Raw genomic sequence first — 20,348 nt, forward strand, 5'->3', positions numbered from 1 at the left:
TCTGACATTTTGTTTTTGCTTTTAGGGTCCAGGTTCATACATAATGAACTACATCATGTACATTTTCTGGGCTTTGAGCTTTGCCTTCTTAGCAGTTTCTCTCGTGAAGGTATTTGCTCCCTACGCCTGTGGCTCAGGGATACCTGAGGTGAGGTCTAACTAATCTATATATATATATATATATAAAAATAGGTGTTTCATAATAATGTGTAGATTACTGCTGCCTTAGTGGGTCAGGGGAAGGGCAAGAGGAAGCACCCTGTGTCTTTGAAGAAGTATATTAATACAAGTATTCAAACTGAAAACCTGGTAATTTTGCTAATTGTTTCTGAGAAAATACCCCAAACTTAAAAGAATCACCTAAGTTAGTAGATTTTGCTTCTATTGGGACCACTTTTTAAGGAAGCATTTGGATTAGTATAGTTCTGAAGAATGATTTCCTAACCTCCCCTAGTCCACACCCTCCCTATGGTGATAAGAGAGCAGTGATTCATTGACACAATTTTGGTCGTTTGATAGAGCAATCAATATTTTGTTGCAATGCCTTTAGCTGCCTTAACTAGCACAAACTAATGAACAGTCACAATGTGAAATGTGTAATATCCTCAAAAACTCACTGTTCACAATTGCTGTCTGCTACTATCCACAGAATGGGAGAGAAAAATCCAAAGTCAAATCAATCTGGTCAGTCTTACTTCTTCAGTTTTTCTATAAATATTTTTATCCACCTCTCTTTAAGCCTGGAGTAGTTCTATGCCATTATTCCAGAAGAAATTTCATCTTAAATTTGTTTTCAAATCTAGCTGTCTTTACTTTCTGGACACAGCTGTCCAGTGTTTAATGTACATCCTATTTATGGACATGTTGTGATATGGTAGCTGTATATTATTTACTCTGCATGGGCATATTTGCCAGGCTTATAATATAGCATTTTTAAGCACAGTAATACCTTTGGCAAGTCACGGATTTTTCTGGTGGACATAGGCTGATCTTTTCCATCTTTATGTGAAGAAATCTACTGTTGTTTTTTATGTAGTGATGGTAAAACACAAAGAGAAAACAGGGGTGATACTGGTGCAAGTTGGGATATTGCTACAATAGATTGATCTTGAGTATGGTTTTTGCAGATTTATTTTTCCTTTAGAAATTTTCTGCCTTTTTACATAATTTGCATCACAAACTGATTAATCCAGTCTTAGAAGCTGCCGATAATTTTCTACTAAATGTAATTGATACTGTAGTTGTATGTTATTACCCAGTGTTTTAGAGTAAGTTGCAAATGAAAAGCTTCTGGCAAGCAGATAGACCTGGTGTGGCAATCTGAATGATACATGTTTTAAAGTGTGACAAAGTTAGTCATTCCAAACGGCTGGCTTTGAAGTTCTGCAGCTAAAATTAATGGATGAATTATTTTCTGAAAATTCAAGAATGCAGTAACAGATACAGTTTTTTATTTCTTCCAGATAAAAACTATATTGAGCGGCTTCATCATCAGAGGTTACTTGGGGAAGTGGACTTTGATGATAAAAACAATTACTTTAGTCTTGGCTGTTGCATCAGGTTTAAGTTTAGGAAAAGAGGGTCCTTTGGTACATGTTGCCTGCTGCTGTGGGAATATTTTTTCCTACCTCTTTCCAAAATACAGTACAAATGAAGCTAAAAAAAGAGAGGTAAGTTCTTGAAAAAGCATTTCTAGAATGTATTGAATATTGGTGCATTTACACTGATTTGTTTAAAAGATGATCTTTGTTCTCTTGGACAATGTTTAGTGATTATCAATTGTTATTTATTCTGTTAAAAACAATGAATTATCCCCAGCATTCTAACAGGTAAATAATTTCTATGGCAGTGTCAGTTTGGTCTCCACTCCAGAATGGTCTCCCCTTCAGAGACCATTTGGTTTTATTTAAATTCTGTGCTTGTCTCTGAACTTTGGTAATTGATGGGTGTCTTCAATGGTGAGGACAGCAGAGTACTCTGAACCCATGAACAAAGTGTTCCTGGTGACAGCAGTGTTTTCTGCCCTGTTTCAGTTCACTGTTGTTAACGAGTGTGGTGGGTTAGACTTGGTGCCAGCCAAGCAGTTCTCTCACCCCTCTGTGTTGGCAGGACAGCAGGAGAGAGTCAGATGAAAAGCTCAGAGGTCAAGATGAGGACTGGGAGATTGCTCACCAGTTACCATTACAGACCAGACCTGAGGAAAGTTACTTGACTGCCAACAGTAGACTAGCGAGAAATGAAAACAAAACTAAATGTATCTTGCCCCCACTGTCCCTTCTTGAAAGGCTCAGTTTCACTCCTAACTCTTCTGTCCCAAAGTGGCACAAGGGAATACTGTGTCTCTGCTGCTCCTTCCTCTTGGTACTCTTTCTCTGCTCCAATGTGGGTCCCCACCCATGGGAGACAGTCCTTCACAAATACCTTCAGCATGGGTCCTTTCCACAGGGTACAGCCATTCAGGACTGCCCAGCCTGGATCACCCACAGGCTGCAGTGCTTGCAAGAAACTTGCTCCTGCTTGGGCTCCTTCTCAAAGGCCATGGCTCTTGTCAGGAGCTTGCCAGGAGTTTGCCAGGGCTGCAGGGTGAAGATCTGCTCTGCCATGCCTCTGCTCTGCTCTGTCATCAGTGAAGTTGGCTTATAGCTATAGTGAGATTTTGTTGTTCATGTTTACAACATAGACTGTGACAAACCCCTCACCTTTTATCGTTTTCCAGGTGTTGTCAGCTGCCTCAGCAGCAGGAGTTTCTGTAGCCTTTGGTGCCCCAATTGGTGGAGTCCTTTTCAGTCTGGAGGAGGTATGTCAAGAGATGGCATTGAAGAATAAATGTTTTAAAAAATCTCTCTTACCTAAAATAATTTCAGACTCCTTTAAGCTATGGAGTCTCTCCAAAGAAGGAAATTATTTTTTGACCCATATTTCAAAGCCAAGAGTCCTGTTACCAGAAAACTCCTGAAGATTTTTTTTTTAAATGAATGTCAGCCTTACTTTATTCTCAGTTATTTTATTCTGGAAAAGGGCCAAGTCTGTTAATAACTACAGTTTACATACAGATAGAGACACAGCAGCTTTTCAGTCTAGGAGTTTATTCTGGAAAAAAATACAGGCCTCTTAATTTTTGAAAAAGGCTTTCAAGACTTATTGGACAGTTTTGTAAAGCAAGTTTTTAACCAATACTTAAAGCTTCAGACACTAAACACAATTATATGATAATTAACAAAAATATGATAATTATTAAAAGGGCAAATATACTATAAAACTTACCTCCAAAGGAAGGAAATTCTCTTCTCCAAAAAATGTGTTATGCTAAATTAGTTTTAACTGTAATTTTCAAAATATGTAAGAATGTTATTTCTATCATTGGTATTTTTAAAGACAATTAAAGCCCTAAAAATCTCTGAATTGAAAAGTAGGGAAGATATTTCTTTCATGTATAATTTTGTTATGTTGTTAGGGTATTTTGAGGACTTCCTCTGTTGCCAAAAAATGAAGAAGAAAACTGTCTTAAAATTCAAATCAGGCTATGTGGGGCTTAAAAATGAAAGTGCATGTTCTGTTTTGAGGCTTTTTAATTTTTTTTTGTTAGTTTTAATCATACATCTTAAAAATAATAGATCTGTGATAAACCTTTCAATAGAGGTTGAAAGGATGTGAAAATATTAGCAGGAAATCTGAGAGTACAGGTAGTACACACTGATTCTCATGAAGGCTAGTAAGAGACATAAAGCAGAGCAGCTTTTTTAGCTTATACCATGTGAGCAGCAGTGTTCTAACACATGCAGAAGCCTCTCTTTCCAGGTCTTTAATTGAATTGCTAATAATTCTCATGTATTGTCTTTTGCAGGTCAGTTACTATTTCCCACTGAAAACTTTATGGAGATCGTTTTTTGCTGCTTTAGTAGCTGCATTTGTTCTAAGGTCCATCAATCCTTTTGGTAATAGCCGCCTAGTCCTTTTTTATGTGGAATATCACACTCCTTGGTACCTTTTTGAACTGCTTCCTTTTATTCTTCTGGGAGTATTTGGTGGGCTCTGGGGAGCATTTTTCATCCGAGCAAATATTGCATGGTGTCGTCGACGCAAATCTACAAAATTTGGGAAGTATCCTGTCCTGGAGGTTATTATTGTTGCAGCAATAACAGCTGTGATTGCATTTCCTAATCCATATACAAGGCTAAACACCAGTGAGCTTATTAAGGAGCTCTTCACAGACTGTGGGCCATTGGAATCCTCCTCGCTGTGTGACTACAGAAATGATATGAATGCAAGCAAAATTGTAGATGATATTCCTGACCGCCCAGCAGGCACTGGAGTCTATTCAGCTATATGGCAGTTGTGTTTAGCACTCATATTTAAAATTATCATGACAGTCTTCACTTTTGGTATCAAGGTAAGTGTGAATGCAGTAGCTCTCTTATCTGCTGTCATCATTTAATTATTGCCTTTCTCATTTCCCATCTCTCAAAGCTAGAAGCTTTGTTTATTTTTTTTCATGTTATTTCTTTTAAAAAGAGGTCTTTTTCCTTTTAGCTAGTAAGCAAGTACTGTAGCAAACAGTAATAACTTTAATTAAATTCAGAATAATCCTTTGTTCAGCTGAATAGAAATGTGCTAAATGCAGTAGGGAGCAGTAACTGTGTGGATGGATGTCTGTTTGTATGGGCCTGATTCAGCAATAAGGGATGATTCTGAAATTTCCAAGAGCAAAGTTTGAGCATAACCACTCAGATTCCCTAGTCTTCCTGTTACTTGGAATAAGAACAGACTGGACCCTTTACACTACTCATTGGTGGTAATTCTTATATCCACTCTCCTCATTGTTCACATAAATGTAATTACTACTGATGTTAAAAGGAGACCATGATGATTTCTTCTGCTGTATTTTCCAGTACTGCGTCCTGTGATGAGAAAGTGGGCTTTGTTCATGTGACTGTAATGGAAATTTCATTTCCATTACAAGCAGCATAATTTTTGTTTTTCCCAGTTGTTTGATAGATCTGTTTTGGAGGTGGCTTCAGCTTCTCCCCAGTCTGTGGCTGTTTTCTTAGTGATAATGTATAACTGTCACACCTTCATCATTTTCTGTCTTGTCAGGCTCCCTTCATTTTTTTTGCAAGTACACCATAATCAAATGTGTCTTAATGAAAACTTCCCGTAGAACGTTCACTAAGCAAGATTTGTGTTTCAATTTGCCTTAACTTTTCAGTGTAAGTTGCTGTTCCATGTAACAGCATGCATAAGAAAACACTTTCTTTCTGTAAGGGTGTTTGATCATTGGAATATGCTGTGCAGAGAACAGCCTTGGAAGTACTCAGATCTTGACTGGTTGCAAGCCTGAGCAACCTGCAAGCAGGGGCAGACAGTCTTGGGCAGTCATCTTCAACCTCAACTATCCTGTAACTGACAGAACAATAACATCATGTTGTGTTTCTCATGTTTCAATATTTTAGAAGATGTTGCAGGTTGTTATTTGAAGTTATGTTCTGTATGTTGGTTGGTGGGTGAGAGGAATCTTAGAGTGTGTGTTTCAAAAGCTAGTCTTCCTTAGGTCCGTAATTCAGGCACTGTTGTGTGATGTGACCACTTCAGTCTGTTTAGTTTTGTATTCACTTACTGGGTTTCATTTATATCTGGGACATTACTTTACCATTCACATGTTTATGTGCATCTGGCACTTTAACATGGGGTTGCCACCACAAGGTCACACTGCGTACTAGATAGAATTCACTGCTTTACAGAATGGGAGAGCTTATACTTTATTTGAGTTGGGTTCATTTTCTCAGAATTTCAGCATGTGGAAGTATTTTTGTGAAGCTGTGACAATATATTTATTACTCTGCCAATAGGCAAGGAGTTATGTTGCTGTCATTGATGGAGCTGGGCTACATTAATTTCTTGGAAGCTTTAAAGCATGTGGTTAGTTAGAATGTCAGCCAGGATCTGGAGAAGTAGATGCTACTTTAATGATATTTATTTGCTTTAGGCTTTATCTCTATAAAATAAGCAAATTCAAAATAGAAGGAAAAAAAGAGAGAAGAAATAATATTACACTGTCATTTAAATAATTATAAGAGATCCTCTGGGCTCTCCAGGTCTATTCCTGGAGCTGTAGCCATCTGCAAATACACATCTTCCCCATAGGAGCTGCTTTCCTGTGAGGTGAGCAAAGCTACCCAGCTGCTGCCAGTGAGGCAAAGGGATTCCTGCTGCTAATACTGCTGTGGAGATGCATTACCAGGAGGCTGATATGGCAGCATTTTTTGTTTTGTTTTGTTTTGTTTTTTTCTTTCATGCTTTTGCACCTATACTGTACTGCTTTTTATCAGTAGACTCATTACTGTGTCTAAACGCTGATCAACAGGTGGGAAGCGGTTACAGTTTTGCCTCCGAACATGACTGGTACACAGCTGCACTACCAAAGAGGTGGAAAGTTGTACCCATATCCTAATCCTTGCTTCTTCCAAAGATGACACACATGACACAGAACAAATCTTTTCCTCTGGAGTGTAATTTGAGCTTGTCCCAGAGAAGAAAGCTGAGAAGAGGAAAAACGTAGCTGTTTTCCCTTGCTACTTCTCTGGGAAGATTCCTCTCCCCTTTGTGACTTGTGATTCACAGGCTTATGCAAACAAATGGACCTGTAAAATCATAATTACAGTTAGACTTGTAACCATTATCCACATATGATGGAAAGAAGAGAAGGAGCTAGTGCATAAAATGTTATATTACCAAAGGACCAGAAATAATTTGGATGGAATTTCCACATGGAGACTGAATTTCTGTTGCATACTGCTAGCACAGTAGGATCTGAGGCAGTTTCAATAATTTATTTAGTTACTTTTATGTTGGAAATACGGGATTTTGTCAGGGTACTGTTGCATTGTTCACTGAGGAAGAATTTCACACAGGAAAAAAAATTGATTTTAGCAGTTAGGAAGGGGCTTAGATGCATAATTAATTATGAGTAATAACAGTAGTGGTATAAATGCACAATTTGAATACTAGGCTAAAATACTAAAATGATAGCATTAAATATTACCTCTGTAAACACCAAAATATTAGGTAATTCAGTATAGGAATTAAGGATTATTAAACTTTTTCTCAAAACCCATGCTGCTGACTGTCCAACACAAAGTTAGTTTTCCCTTGGTTTCTTGGTTAGAAATCATCTTTGCACACACAAATATAGACAAAATATAAAATAATAATAATTATAAGCTATGTTTGCTTTTCCTTCGTTTGTTGTTAGAAGTCTTTGCAACCATAAATACAGACAAAATATAATAATACTAACAACAACAACAATTCTGAAATACATTTCTGCAACAGCTATTGAATGCCACACCAAAATCTATAGTTTGGAATTCCACAGTACTTAAATTTCACAGCTGGACAGTACAAGAAAAATTACATGATGTGTCCTGTTACAACAGGAATGCAATATTTAATTAAGTTATTTCAACAAGATGGGATGAGATGCATTTAGACGAAGTAAAAGTTCGGCTCCTTTTTTGTAGTCACGTCTGTACCTCAGTCACAGTATAAAATAGCTTGATGTTAACAACTGCTGTGAGGAGAAGCAGCAGGCATTTACAGTTTAATGAGACATTTAGGTACCAGTATGTTTTTTGGAAAGATTGGCTTCGTAAGAAGAAAAGATGTACAACAGTTTCTTTATATGAAACTGCTGATAAAAGGAAGTTTGCACTAATATTTTACTAAGCCATGGTTGTGTGACAAGGCTTTAGTTAGTAGCAGAAAAACATTTTAAGTAACTAAACTGACAGTAGGAGCTTCTTTCTTTTTTAACCTATTGTGTTACCTATTTTTTGTGGTGGGGATTATCTTGCCTTTTCTCTCTTGGTGTGTTTAGCATTCTATATACACTCATTTCTACAGGAAACAGCAATAATAATACAAAGCCTCCTTTAAAACTCACCTGTGTAGTTAATTTATAGCAGTGTCAGGAAACAGTTTAGGAAGGCAGTCCTGTTTAGTAAGTGAATGTTGACTCTGAGGAACGTTAAGGAATAAGGGAGACAGGAAATGATAAGGAACTCTTCCCTGTATGATTAGCACAGCTCACACTGGACATGCACATGGTAGAGAATTGTGCTCTTGGCACTGAGTCTAGTTCTTGGTCCTGTATTGGTGGTAGATTTTCTCTTAAATACAGTAAGATATAAACAAACATGCTCATAAAATGGTTTCTCCTAATCAGCTCAGTCAGAGATATCAATAGAATTCTGTCTACTAACCTTCCAAGGTCACTTAACATGGTTTTAACCTGACAGTTTGAGTATTTGCATCTCTTTCAGAAAAAAAATACAGAAAATACTTTTTAAGTCATGTGTCAGGTATGTTCCCAGCAGCATGACAACAGTTTTGTTTTTATTGCAGGTTCCATCTGGGTTGTTCATACCTAGTATGGCAATTGGAGCAATAGCAGGAAGGATTGTAGGAATTGCAGTGGAGCAGCTGGCTTACTACCATCATGACTGGTTCATTTTCAAGGAGTGGTGTGAAGTTGGAGCTGACTGTATTACACCTGGTCTTTATGCCATGGTTGGTGCTGCTGCATGCCTAGGTAAATAAAATATAACAAATAAGTATCTGGTTTCTTCTTATAGCAAAATAATTATTAAAAAATGAAAGGAGGCATAAACTTGTGCAGTTTTGGAACACCTGTTTATAGGGTCTTCCCTCCAGAATAATACTTTCACATCTCTAAACAAGACCCTCAAATCCTTGTGATCTGATAAATAATGTGAAATCTAAATTTATGAGAAATAGGAAAATTTTAGTAGTGTATGCTTTCTCTTTTTGGTATCAAGAGATGTCATCACTACATTGGTCAGAGAAATCAGTTCGTTTAAATGTATGAAGTAGAGCATTTACAGTGTCAAGTACAGTTAAAATTATTAGAAGGAAGTGGTGTGATCAGCTTCTACAACTACATGAATTGCAAAAAATTGTTCCTGAAACTCATTTTCCAAACAAAAGTTTTAGAAGTGTGTAAGAAATTTTTTTCAAGTCTAATTGTTGAAAATCAGCTTCATGGAAAGAGGCTTAAATTGGGGACCTAAACTTGTCCTCATTTATAACTTGGTGGCCTTAGAAATTAAACTTAAAAACTCTTAGCACAGATTCTGCAAGAAGTAGAGCTTTTCTTTAAGGAAAATTATGTTTGGGCAATCAAACTAGTGATACAAATTTAGGTTTTGGAGAGGTTCTGGTTTTTAATAGTGCAAATTGAATCACTCTTGATTGAATCGAAAAAACAGTTCATATTCTTTTATTAAATGAAGATATAGCATCAGAAACCTTAGCAGAAAATAATTATTTTAAATAATAACAAAAGAGAAGTATAATCCCTGTCTTCTGTTGTCCAAGAAAGAGATTTCTTTTCATCAGCTCATAATTCTGTTTAGCTTTTATGATTAAGCAACAGCATTAAATTCCTAATCCTTTGGACAACATAGCTGTTGGTTTGCTACCTATGACATTTTTGCATTAGTTCCATTCTTTTTTCAAATTCTTACATCACTGGATTTCCTTGCGTTTCACAATACTTTGAACCCTGATGTGGTATGGAGATAGACACAGTTTTATTCTTAGCTTACATTAAATAACTGTACTTATTTTCCAGTTCCCTTTATTACCTCCCTTTCTATGAATTTTCCCTAAAACTCTTGTTTTTCACTTCTTGAAGTTCTGTGTTAATTTTCTCTGTCTGCTTCTGTTGATATTACGCAGAAGGATGTTTGTCAGGTGACCTTTCATCTCAAAGTTATGGTTGTAGGTCTCAACAGGAAGGCACAAAATTCTAAAATCATTGTTATCTGATACTCAGATGTTACTGGCTATCATTTTCCTTGCAGGTGGTGTGACAAGGATGACTGTGTCCCTGGTAGTTATTGTCTTTGAGCTAACAGGAGGGCTGGAATATATTGTGCCCCTAATGGCTGCAGTGATGACCAGTAAGTGGGTAGGAGATGCCTTTGGTAGGGAAGGCATCTATGAAGCACACATCCGACTGAATGGGTATCCTTTCTTGGATGCAAAGGAAGAGTTCACTCACACAACACTGGCTGCTGATGTGATGAGGCCTCGGCGGAGCGACCCCCCTTTAGCAGTTCTGACCCAGGACAATATGACTGTCGAAGACATAGAAACCTTGATCAACGAAACCAGCTACAATGGTTTTCCTGTTATTATGTCAAAGGAATCACAGAGACTTGTGGGGTTTGCTCTAAGAAGAGATTTAACTATTGCAATAGGTAATTAACTTTCAGTACTGCATTATTATATACGCCAATTTAAATTGGTTTCTATTATTTTATATTTAAAATAGAATTTACTCTGTATGTTTTTACACTTCAGGTTGATTTAACTGTATGATAGTATATCTTCAGTAGCAGGCTCTGAAATGAAGATAATCCTCATCTCTTTGTCTCTTGTAAAAACAAAAGTTGTCATACTCACGTAGGTCAAAACATTATCTAATCTGATATTTTTTCGTTTTTTGAGGCTTTTGATAGTACCCCATTTCCTTGAGTAATGCTATAGTAACATTCTTCAAAACTGAGTAATTCTTATTTTGACCATCAGTATTCTGTGAGAATTACTGTCCAAGTAATTTTTAAATGTATATCCTATTTCTTTCTAACAGTGTGTTTTTTACTTTTATTATAACAACCAAGTTTGTATTATGGAGAGATAAGTGCAATATTAATTATTTTAGGTTTATGTTTTCCAATCTGTTTGTGTAATGGGAAATTAGTCCCTGGGCACATGAGCATACAAGCCCTGTTTGGAACATCTCTTTCTGGGTGAATATTATTGGTGCTTGTGTGATACTTGTGATAATGCTTTGTGCACTGGCAAGAAAAATTCTGTGGATTTTGAGGCTACTATCATAACCAAAGGAGGAAACACACTGTTATGTAAGAAAATGTTACAAAACTGTAACATTTAGTGCATGAAATAAGTGATGGAAGTTGCATCTTAAACGATTTTTTTTATATATACATATCTCTTCAACAGAGACACTTGAGAAAGGGACAGAAGTCTCCAGAAACTTTTTTAAAACATGTTTTGTGAACATAACACTGTTTACTTCAGTCAGATTTTTGCCTGTGGTTTTACTACTGTGTATACTATGGTATTACATTATGTAGGATGTATATGAATGTACAAAACTTGGATATTATTACCAACACCATACTAGTTAAAGTTTGCATTTACTTGAGTAATGGGGGAATAGCAGAACATTCTTAGAAAATGCTTTCACAGGTAAGACTCATTTCAGCTGCTGTGATTATACAGTGCAAGTTGCTTAGTCTTGGGTTGTGTCTGTCTTAAGAGTCACTATGCCCTGGCAGCCTGGAGGGCCAGGTGTGTCCTGGGGTGCATCAGGCACTGCATCTCCAGCCAGGCAAGGGAGGGGATTGTCCTGGTCTGCTCTGGTCTGGGACAGCCTCACCTCAAGTCCTGTGTGCAAATTTTGGTGCCAGATTATCAGAGGGTTATAAAGCCATTAGAGATCATCCAAAGGAGAGCCACAAGGATGGTGAAGGGCCTTGAGGGGAAGCCATATGAGAAGTGGCTGAAGTCACTTGGTCTGTTCAGTCTGGAGGAGGCTGAGGAGAGACCTCATTGCAGTCTGCAACTTCCTCATGAGGGCAAGGGGAGGGGCAGGCACTGATCTCTGCTCTGTGGTGCCCTCTGATAAGACCTGAGGGAATGGCCTGAAGTTGTACTGAGGGAGGTTTAAGTTGGGTATTAGGACAAAGTTCAGGGGGCTGTCATTTGACACTGACTTTTCCCTGGCAGTTTCTTCAGGAGCTGAGTAGTTCTTTTTTTAGCCTTTCCACCTCTTTATAGTAAATAAAAGTTACTTATTTGAGTGAGACAATTAGTTGAATAATGACTAAAACTGAATGGCAGATGGCTTTTGTGATTTTTGCACAACCACTTGCTGGGGATAAAGCAGTGGCTGTGCAAGAGCCTGGTAGTGTTGATTGAGCTGTATGTCTGCATTAACATCTTACTCCAAGAATGTAAATTCCTCTTCCTCTGCTGTTTTTCCCCCTTCCCTGTCTTTCTTAAAGAAAGTGCTAGAAAGAAGCAGGAGGGGATTGTTGGCAGTTCCAGGGTATGTTTTGCCCAGCATACCCCATCGCTTCCAGCAGAAAGCCCTCGACCCTTGAAGCTCAGAAGCATCCTTGATATGAGCCCTTTCACCGTGACAGACCACACACCAATGGAAATAGTGGTGGATATTTTCCGCAAGCTGGGTCTGAGGCAGTGCCTTGTAACACACAATGGGTGAGTAAAGTGGCAGCAATGCTGTGCATTTTTTTAGATACAGTAATTTTCACTTCCAGGATCAGAGTATTTGAACCAGGATATACACCAGGATCATGGTATTTGAACCCATGGTAGGTTTGGTATTGCAACTGAGGACCCCAGCTGTTCATTAAGAATGTGCTGTGCTGTAGCACCTCTCTGAAATTCTTATGCCTTCTTTGTATTCCAAGTAAGCAGGCAGATGATTTCAGTCATTTTAGGATGTTCTGTTAAAAATTTACTGCCATTCGGCAAGCTTGGTCTGTGCAACTTGCTTGTGGAGGAGACACAACTTGTCTCGCAGAAATTTAGTCCTTGTACTCTGCAGAGTCTAAGGCCTGTATTTCCTGGTTGTTATCTATGTTCTGGCAACATGCAATGTATCAGCAGTTACTGAACATTTACAAATACTGGGTTCATAAAAAGTAAAGCAGAAAATGATCTAGGCAGTATCTCTTCTTCTGGAGTCTAGTGATGGCGATTACCAGCAAGCTTTTGATTTTCGGAATACTAACAACTAAACTGCTCCTAGTTCTGGAACTTCAATCTGCAACTTTTGTTTCTACAATTCAAAATACTTCAGGAAAGTAGTTTTAAGGTTTAGAATGTTTGTAAATGAGACTGTTGGGAGTTGTCCTGTGATTATCTACTAAATAAATCAGCTCCCAGCATGAAAAATAAATGTTCATTGTAATTGCCTCTTATCTAAACTGCTCCTTATTTTTTTTTACATGATCTTTTTCTGTGCAGCTGTTCCTTTAACATTCTGCTTTTCTGTATCTCTTGCATTAAACACTTGACATGCAACATCGAAGCTCCTACCATAGTATCTTGCTTTCCCTTTAGCATGTCTTTTAAGGCACCCGGGGAGTGAAATGTTGTCTGCTCATTGACATGTTTAGGATTGATCAGTGTCCTTGGGACAAGAAATCTGAAATGACTGGGACTTTCTTAGTTTTCCTGTGGGCAAAAGGACTGCTGCTGTATGTAGCGAATATTTAAATATTTCGTTGGTTTCCAAGTTGGGGTTTTTTTTCAGATGTATTTTAAAACAAATGTATTTAAACGTTCTCCTGTCTGTTTTTTGTTTTGTTTTGTTTGTTTTTTTCCTTCCATGCATCTCTGTATGGAATGGCAAGTAGTGTTTCCAGAAGCCTTTCTAAAGGACATAATGATCTGACATTTAGAAGTTAGTCTGGGCATGCAGTTATTCTTGTTTGGGGAGGGAAATTGGAATCAATAGAACTTCACTGAAAAATAATTACTATGATTTTTTTTTCATAGTTTCTGTTGTGGTTGAGTGCTCAAGCATTGACATTGATGCTAAAATCTTCTCTAGAGAAAGCTTGATTGTGCAAAACTATGTCAAGTTCTACTATAAATTTTAAACTATTTTATAATAAAGTAGCACTAATGGCTTTAATATTTATTTTATACTACTTCAGTTTACAAATTTGTGACATTCCACAAGCACACTGTCCATTACAAGAAGAGCAGATCATAAATACTAGTACTAGTGGTGTTTAGCGATGGCATATACCCTTGTGGACATCAAGGACTACTTTATATTTTCGCTGGCAGATTTCCTGTAAACTGAATATACCTGTTTAAAGACTTGCATCAACATACTGATTCCAGTCCAGACTGGATTGTACAGAAATTGGTGCAGATGACAGAGAGAAGACTGAGCCTTACTCCTCCAAATTTGTTCCAGAATATCCATTCCAGGGAGTTGCTCTTGATTTGTCCTGTCATGAACAAGAAATTTGTCTGAATTTGTCTGTTTCTAAGGCCACCAGATAGCCCAGCTCTGTAAGCAGCTTTGAAGCTCAGTTGCTATGACTTTACACAGTTATTACTTTGTTCATCTACTGTGGCTTGTTAAAATGTCAAAATTATCTGTATGTCTGAGGAGAAATAACTATTAAATGAAGGAAATACAAAGTAGATTTTAGTTTCAGTACCTTTAAAACCCAAAAATATGTGAATTTAGGATGAAGGGATAAAGTTTGCTACCCTGATGTGTAACTGATACAAGAAACATACTGCTCTGGGGTGGTTGTAGAGCCAATTGTGTTCAGCATTTTGGGAGAAAAAGGAAAAAAAAGCAAAATCTGGGAAAGGGTACTGACTTTCAAATAAGTTCTCATTTAATTATCTCATTAGCTTTCCTGCAACCATTTCTTTTTTTTTTTCTTTTTCAGTTTGCTCTAATCCTTTTCCATTATGATTAGAATTTTTTTTTCATTTGATTTCACACAGTTATTAGCATAACATAATCTGTTGCAGGATTGTCTTGGGGATCATCACAAAGAAGAACATATTAGAGCATCTCGAGCAACTAAAGCAGCACGTCGAACCCTTGGTGATTAGATATATCAGATCTCATAATTAGACACATTAGAAGTCAGGAAGCATGAAACTTGTGAACTGTTCAGGGCTTTTATGGTATCGGCTGAACCATGAAATCTTCTTATGCTCAAAATTTGTATTAAACATAAAACAACATGTGCAAAATCCTTTTGTAGAAAAGAAGCTGTAAATGTGAACATACTGTTAGTCACAACATTAAAGGAAAGTAAACAGTAAACTTTCTGATACTTGTGTTGATGAGATCACATCCATCCAGCTGGTTGATCTCTTGAATTCCCCAGGTGGGAAGGCATGCAGCTAGAAATACTTTTTCCCTGACTAATGCAAATTAAGATTTTCATATATGCCAATTTCTTTTTCTGATTTGGACAGCTTTAAATAGCTGTTAAATAGCAAAGTATCACATCTTTTGAGAAGAAGAGATAAGCATGTTTTAATTGCATCATTAGATCTTCCCTGTAATCCCCCTTTATTAACATGAGTTTTTGAAAATATTTTTTAGCAAAGTCCTGTGATTTTATGTAAAGTCTGTGATTCTGCCACTGTTACCTACAGCAGTGAGTGTAATCCTTTACAAAATGTGCAGTGATACCAGCCACCAAGTGGCCTGCTACTATGTAGTCTGTTGACTTCAGAATCTAGATATGATTTTAACCATGATGTTGTGAACTAACCCCTTAGATAGGTGGTACACTTTGTCTTAATTTAGACATGGGTTGCTAGTTCCATGTCTACTAAACATACCCACCATGTTTAGCTGCTTATGTGCAAAACATGCTAATTATGTTCTCATTTTATGCTAATATTTCACAAGTATTTCATGCGTCCTTTAATAAGACAAATTGAAATGTACTAACCAGAATAACAAGGGCAGCAGCTCATCCATTCTGCTCTTTGCTTCTCTTGTGATATTATCCTTTTGGACAGTCTCACTCTATTTGATGTTTAGCAGTTATAGTTTTAAAAGACCGTGTCATAAGAGCACAGTATCTAAATTGGAAAATGAAAATTTTATTATTCACAGTTTGTTTTTTTCTAAAGCCATGAACTCCAAAAACTAATTAACTGTTGTTTATTTTACAAAAGTTTCATGGCCAGTACAGTGTGCTCCTATGAATACATTCAATCTGAGCCAGTGTGTCAGACTGGAAGGATCCTTCTGGTTTAAAAAAGGAGGGAAGGGGAGTTTGATTTGGGGCCATCAAGCAGTTCATCACTTCTGATGGCTAGGTTGGAACATGCCTCCCTTATGAAGTGGGATCACTGTCATTTCTTTTTCATACCTCTCTTTTCTTTGTCCCTCTTTGTTACTTTTTTGTTGGCATATGCTAATGAAAATTTGATTTTTGTAGAAACAAAAAGTTAAATAAAAATTGTAATGGGCTCTACTTGTATGACTTGTATTTCATTAAAACGGACTACAGCTGTCAGAGACCATTTGATACAGCGTCTCAGCATTGCTGTGTTTTATCAAACTGGTGGTTCCTCAACATTTTGATAAATAAAATGTTTCTGTTTAAATAAGAAAATCAGGCTGTTTACTTTTGCTCTATTCCTGTCAACAAAAAGGACTTGGCTACAGATTTGTTCTACTTCATTATTTTCCTGCTTGGATTAATATCAGTCTTCCATTTATCCTTTTCAGGCGCCTCCTTGGCATTATAACAAAAAAAGATATCCTCCGTCATATGGCCCAGACGGCAAACCAAGACCCCGCCTCCATAATGTTCAACTGAAACCCATAGCTGAGGAGAGAGAGGAAACGGAAGAGGAGGTTCATTTGTTGAATAGCACAACACTGTAGTCTGGGGAAACTTCTAAAATCAGAGACGAGCTGGGTTTTTACATAACAGTGCTGCTGGCAATCAGGAGTCAGTCTGGGGGAGCTGATGGGAGTGTGGGAAGGGAGAGCTGCTGTCCTGCACTGGATGCGTCCCGAGACATCAGGTCTGCCATGATAGTGCAGTGGGTGAGCCGTGCAAAGCGGTGCCATTCTCCAGCCCAGCCTGGTACTTCAGCATTGAAGAGATGTGTTATTAATCCCTGTTTCTGGAGGGATCATTCTGAATTGAGCCATCTTGTGGAGACTGAAAGGTCTTGCCCTTCATGAAACGTATTAACTATTACTCGTCACCTTTCTACATTCCAGAAGAGCTTTATTTCTCTCTCTCCTGAGCCGTAACAAAGCCTCTTTAAAATTGGTGTGCCCTTTTGAAGCAGTTGTTTCTCATATTGAGATGTACTGTGAGTTACTGAGGTGTGATCACAAGAAGGGAGGTTTTTCTTGTGCCATTAAATGTCTAAGTTTGTACATCACGAAATGCTTGGGGCAGTGCAGATGCACTGCAACAAAACCAGGTTGAACAGGTAATACTTTCCAAGAACCACACAAGACTTCTTTCAACCCTTGTGCTGTCATGATATGAGAAAACTAAAACCAGGTGAAACCAGTATTTTAAAGAAAAATACTGGTTTTGCTGCAGAAAATATCAATAACGTGACCTGGTCTTATGCAATTTTTGTATTATTGAACACACTATGATATATACCAATGTTGTGCAGTATAAGGAAAAATACTGCTATTCTACTAGTTTAAGAGCTGGAACAATTCTGTATACGTGTATCTGGTAAAAAAATGCATGCTTCAACACTGGAGATCTTTTCCCCCCCCTGTAAAATTTGAGAATGGTCATTTTTATTTTTTCTTCTCCACAAAAGACGTTCCACTGCTGACATGGTTGGAAGAAATGTAACTCATAATTTGCACTAAATGTATATTATTTTTCTTGAAGTTTTACCATTCTTTATTTATATTTGTATGGATTTAAAAAATCTATTAAATATGAATCAGTTAATATCTCACATAACTAATTACCTTTTTAATGTGATTTTATAGAATAATTCATAATCCTCTGCAAGTAATGGAGGATTAGCAAATGTTTACAACTAGATGAAGGGTTTCAAGAAAATGGCTTCTTTATGATCCACAACATACATGCAAGATCATTTTCAAATGTAACTCTCACTGCCGTTACCTTGGATTTCCTTTTTTCTTTACTGGCAGATAACTGGAACAGTAATAGTAGGGTTTTATTTTAAAAAAACCCAAACCTGCAGGGTTTTAAAAGTAATAGGAGAAAGCAACTATTAAATTGCTTTTGACTCTTCTTTTCTCCCAAGTATATAAAGGTGTAAATTATATGTAGTCACACCTGAGCAGCAGGGCAGAATTGAATCCAGTACTTGAAACTTTGGCAGGACTTTAAAATTCAGCAGCAACACACACACACTTGGAGGTGAACTGACAGACCCCTAACTTCTTCACAGTTCATTGTTTTGTTTTCTATTCATTTTATCAGACCATCACCAGAACTGCATGCAGAGGAAAAATGACAATATGCTATAAGCCTAAATTAGGAAGGAAAAAAATTAAATCTGGCTGACAAAAATCATGTTTTGTAATATGAGGTTGGATAAAATTTCTTTCTTTTAACAGTTATGCTCACAAGACTGCAAAAATGGCCAGAATAGAAACACTAAAAGTCTAACATTATCTTAAATCTAAGGCATTCATCACAGTTACCTCAAACATCTTTATTCATGAAGTACTCAGTATGATTTTATCTTAAGTACAATAACACAATGAACCAAAATTGTGGCACTTTTGGCTGAGCTGCACAAAAATGGCTGTGCCTAAGTAAGTGCACTGTTGAATTTGAACTTCTTTTTCTTAGTAAAAAACTGCCATCTACATTTTATCATCTCAGTTCCAGCAGCAACTGGAACCAGTAGAAAGTGAAATTTGCTAGGGGGATCACAGTGATCAGGCCCTGTATTAAAAACAGGTTTGGAAATGAAACAGGGAATTGGACTACATAAAAATGGGAGCATGGCAACAACCACCTGTACTCTTCCATGTGAAGCCAGTGATTTGCTATGTTACATTAGCCAGAAATTTGCTATGTTACATTACATAAGCCTGAAGAAGAGGAAGCTTCACAAAGAGCAGGATTAGGCCCATTTACAGAAGGCAGCTCTGGAAGTTGTCTGTGACACTGATTTCTGTTGTCTGATTTCTTTTTCTGTAGTGGAAGAATACAAACTCACTACACATACAAAAATCACTCTAAATCAGTTTGAAATCTCTGCCCTGTTCGGTGTTATCGTAAAACATTGCTGTGTGTACTGTATTAACTTGTACCTAATTCTAGAGACTGCTGTCTCAATTAAAATACAGTTCACACTCCTGCTGTGTTTCATTTCAGTGTGGATCCCCAGAGCTGCACATAAATTGTGCATCTCTGTTTACTCTTATCCTGCTAAGCTTTCCCTGTTGACATTTAAAATGTCTTCTGGTAAACATGCAGTAGAGGTTCTGTTAATGAAGTATGTGTGCCTGTGCTGTGCAACAAAAAATTTCTAACGTGAAACTTGCAGCGCCTTACTCAAGTTACTAATTAAAAAAAAAAAAAGGTGGTGGATGGGAGGGGGAAAGTGTCAGCATTTTTTTATTTTTTAAATCATTCAGATACTGGTTCATGAAGAATGCATTCTTTGTTAATCTGTGATGTTGCCTAGAGCTGTATTTAATATTGATCTTAATGTTTTTATTTATAATAGTGTGGTAGAACTGCATATCATTACAGTAAAAATTCTCATTACTGTGATGATTTAATCAAGCATTAAAAACTTCTGTATGACCATTTATTGTTTTGTCATACTTTCTCACTGTTTTCACAAACAAGATTTGTCTTGATTTTTGCATTTATTTTCCCTGAGAAAATTAACAGCTAGAATTTTACATACAAAACTAGTAAGATTTGTCAAAAAGAATAGAGTGTAGGAGATGCAGTATTTGCATTGCCTAGCTAATTATAGAATTAAAACAAAATCTTTTTTATTTAAAGTTAAAAGTGGATGATCCTTTTATTGTCTGAAAACCATCTGCTGATGATGTACACGTCATAGAATGGCCTGGGCTGGAAGGGACCTTAGAGATCACCTCATTCCAACGCTCCTGTCATGGGCAGGGACACCTTCCATGAGACACATTGCTCAGAGGCCCATCCACTGAACACTTGGAGGGAGGGGCAGGTACCACCCCTCTGGGCAACCATTTCAATATTTCACCATTCTCATAATAAAAAATGCATTCCCCCTATCTAGTCTGAATCTTTTTTATTTAAAACCATTACTCCTTGTTTTAGTGTAGCAGGCTCTGCTAAGGAGTCCGGCCCAGTTTATTACACAGCACATCAGTCATGTTGCAGCTGCTCTAACAGATTTCTCCATCAGGGACTATTATTCATATTGCATTATTCATGTATTAACCCTTTCTCCATCAGGGGTTAAAACATAAATACGGATGTCCAGTCTCAGGTCCTCATTTTTGCAGATCTAAGTTCATATTTAAGTAACAGTTAAAAAGTTGAATTTTTAAGGTCCTCTCCAACTCAAACCTTTCCATGATTCTACTGTTTTAGTACTTGTGTGATTTACAGGGCCCTGATATTACGGGCTCCTGTACTTGAAACAACAACAAGAATGAAATGGAAAGTACCTGTTTTTTATGTATTAAAAAAAAAACCTCTAGGCCTGTGAATGAGTATCTGCAAGTCTGTGCT

The 20,348-nt window shown here is 37.2% G+C and overlaps 1 protein-coding gene across 5 annotated transcripts in view; it reads left to right on the forward strand.

Annotated features, from left to right (window-relative positions):
- CLCN3 (chloride voltage-gated channel 3) overlaps positions 1-19,429 on the forward strand; it is a 60,314-nt gene extending 40,885 nt beyond the window's left edge. For 2 of the 5 annotated variants that reach the window (XM_036382618.2, XM_036382620.2), the window contains 8 exons: positions 26-148; positions 1,464-1,670; positions 2,717-2,797; positions 3,845-4,390; positions 8,401-8,587; positions 9,882-10,280; positions 12,114-12,330; positions 16,370-19,429. In XM_036382618.2, the coding sequence (XP_036238511.1) occupies positions 26-148; positions 1,464-1,670; positions 2,717-2,797; positions 3,845-4,390; positions 8,401-8,587; positions 9,882-10,280; positions 12,114-12,330; positions 16,370-16,460 (1,851 nt within the window). In that variant the 3' untranslated portion in view covers positions 16,461-19,429. Of the gene's footprint in view, positions 1-25; positions 149-1,463; positions 1,671-2,716; positions 2,798-3,844; positions 4,391-8,400; positions 8,588-9,881; positions 10,281-12,113; positions 12,331-14,640; positions 16,113-16,369 lie in introns of those variants that run through there. The other 3 variants (XM_036382617.1, XM_036382619.2, XM_036382621.2) reach the window with 2 other exon arrangements.
- Positions 19,430-20,348: the final 919 nt, after the last annotated feature.

The sequence above is a fragment of the Molothrus ater genome, chromosome 4 (assembly GCF_012460135.2).
Source record: "Molothrus ater isolate BHLD 08-10-18 breed brown headed cowbird chromosome 4, BPBGC_Mater_1.1, whole genome shotgun sequence".
Lineage (NCBI taxonomy): Eukaryota > Metazoa > Chordata > Aves > Passeriformes > Icteridae > Molothrus > Molothrus ater.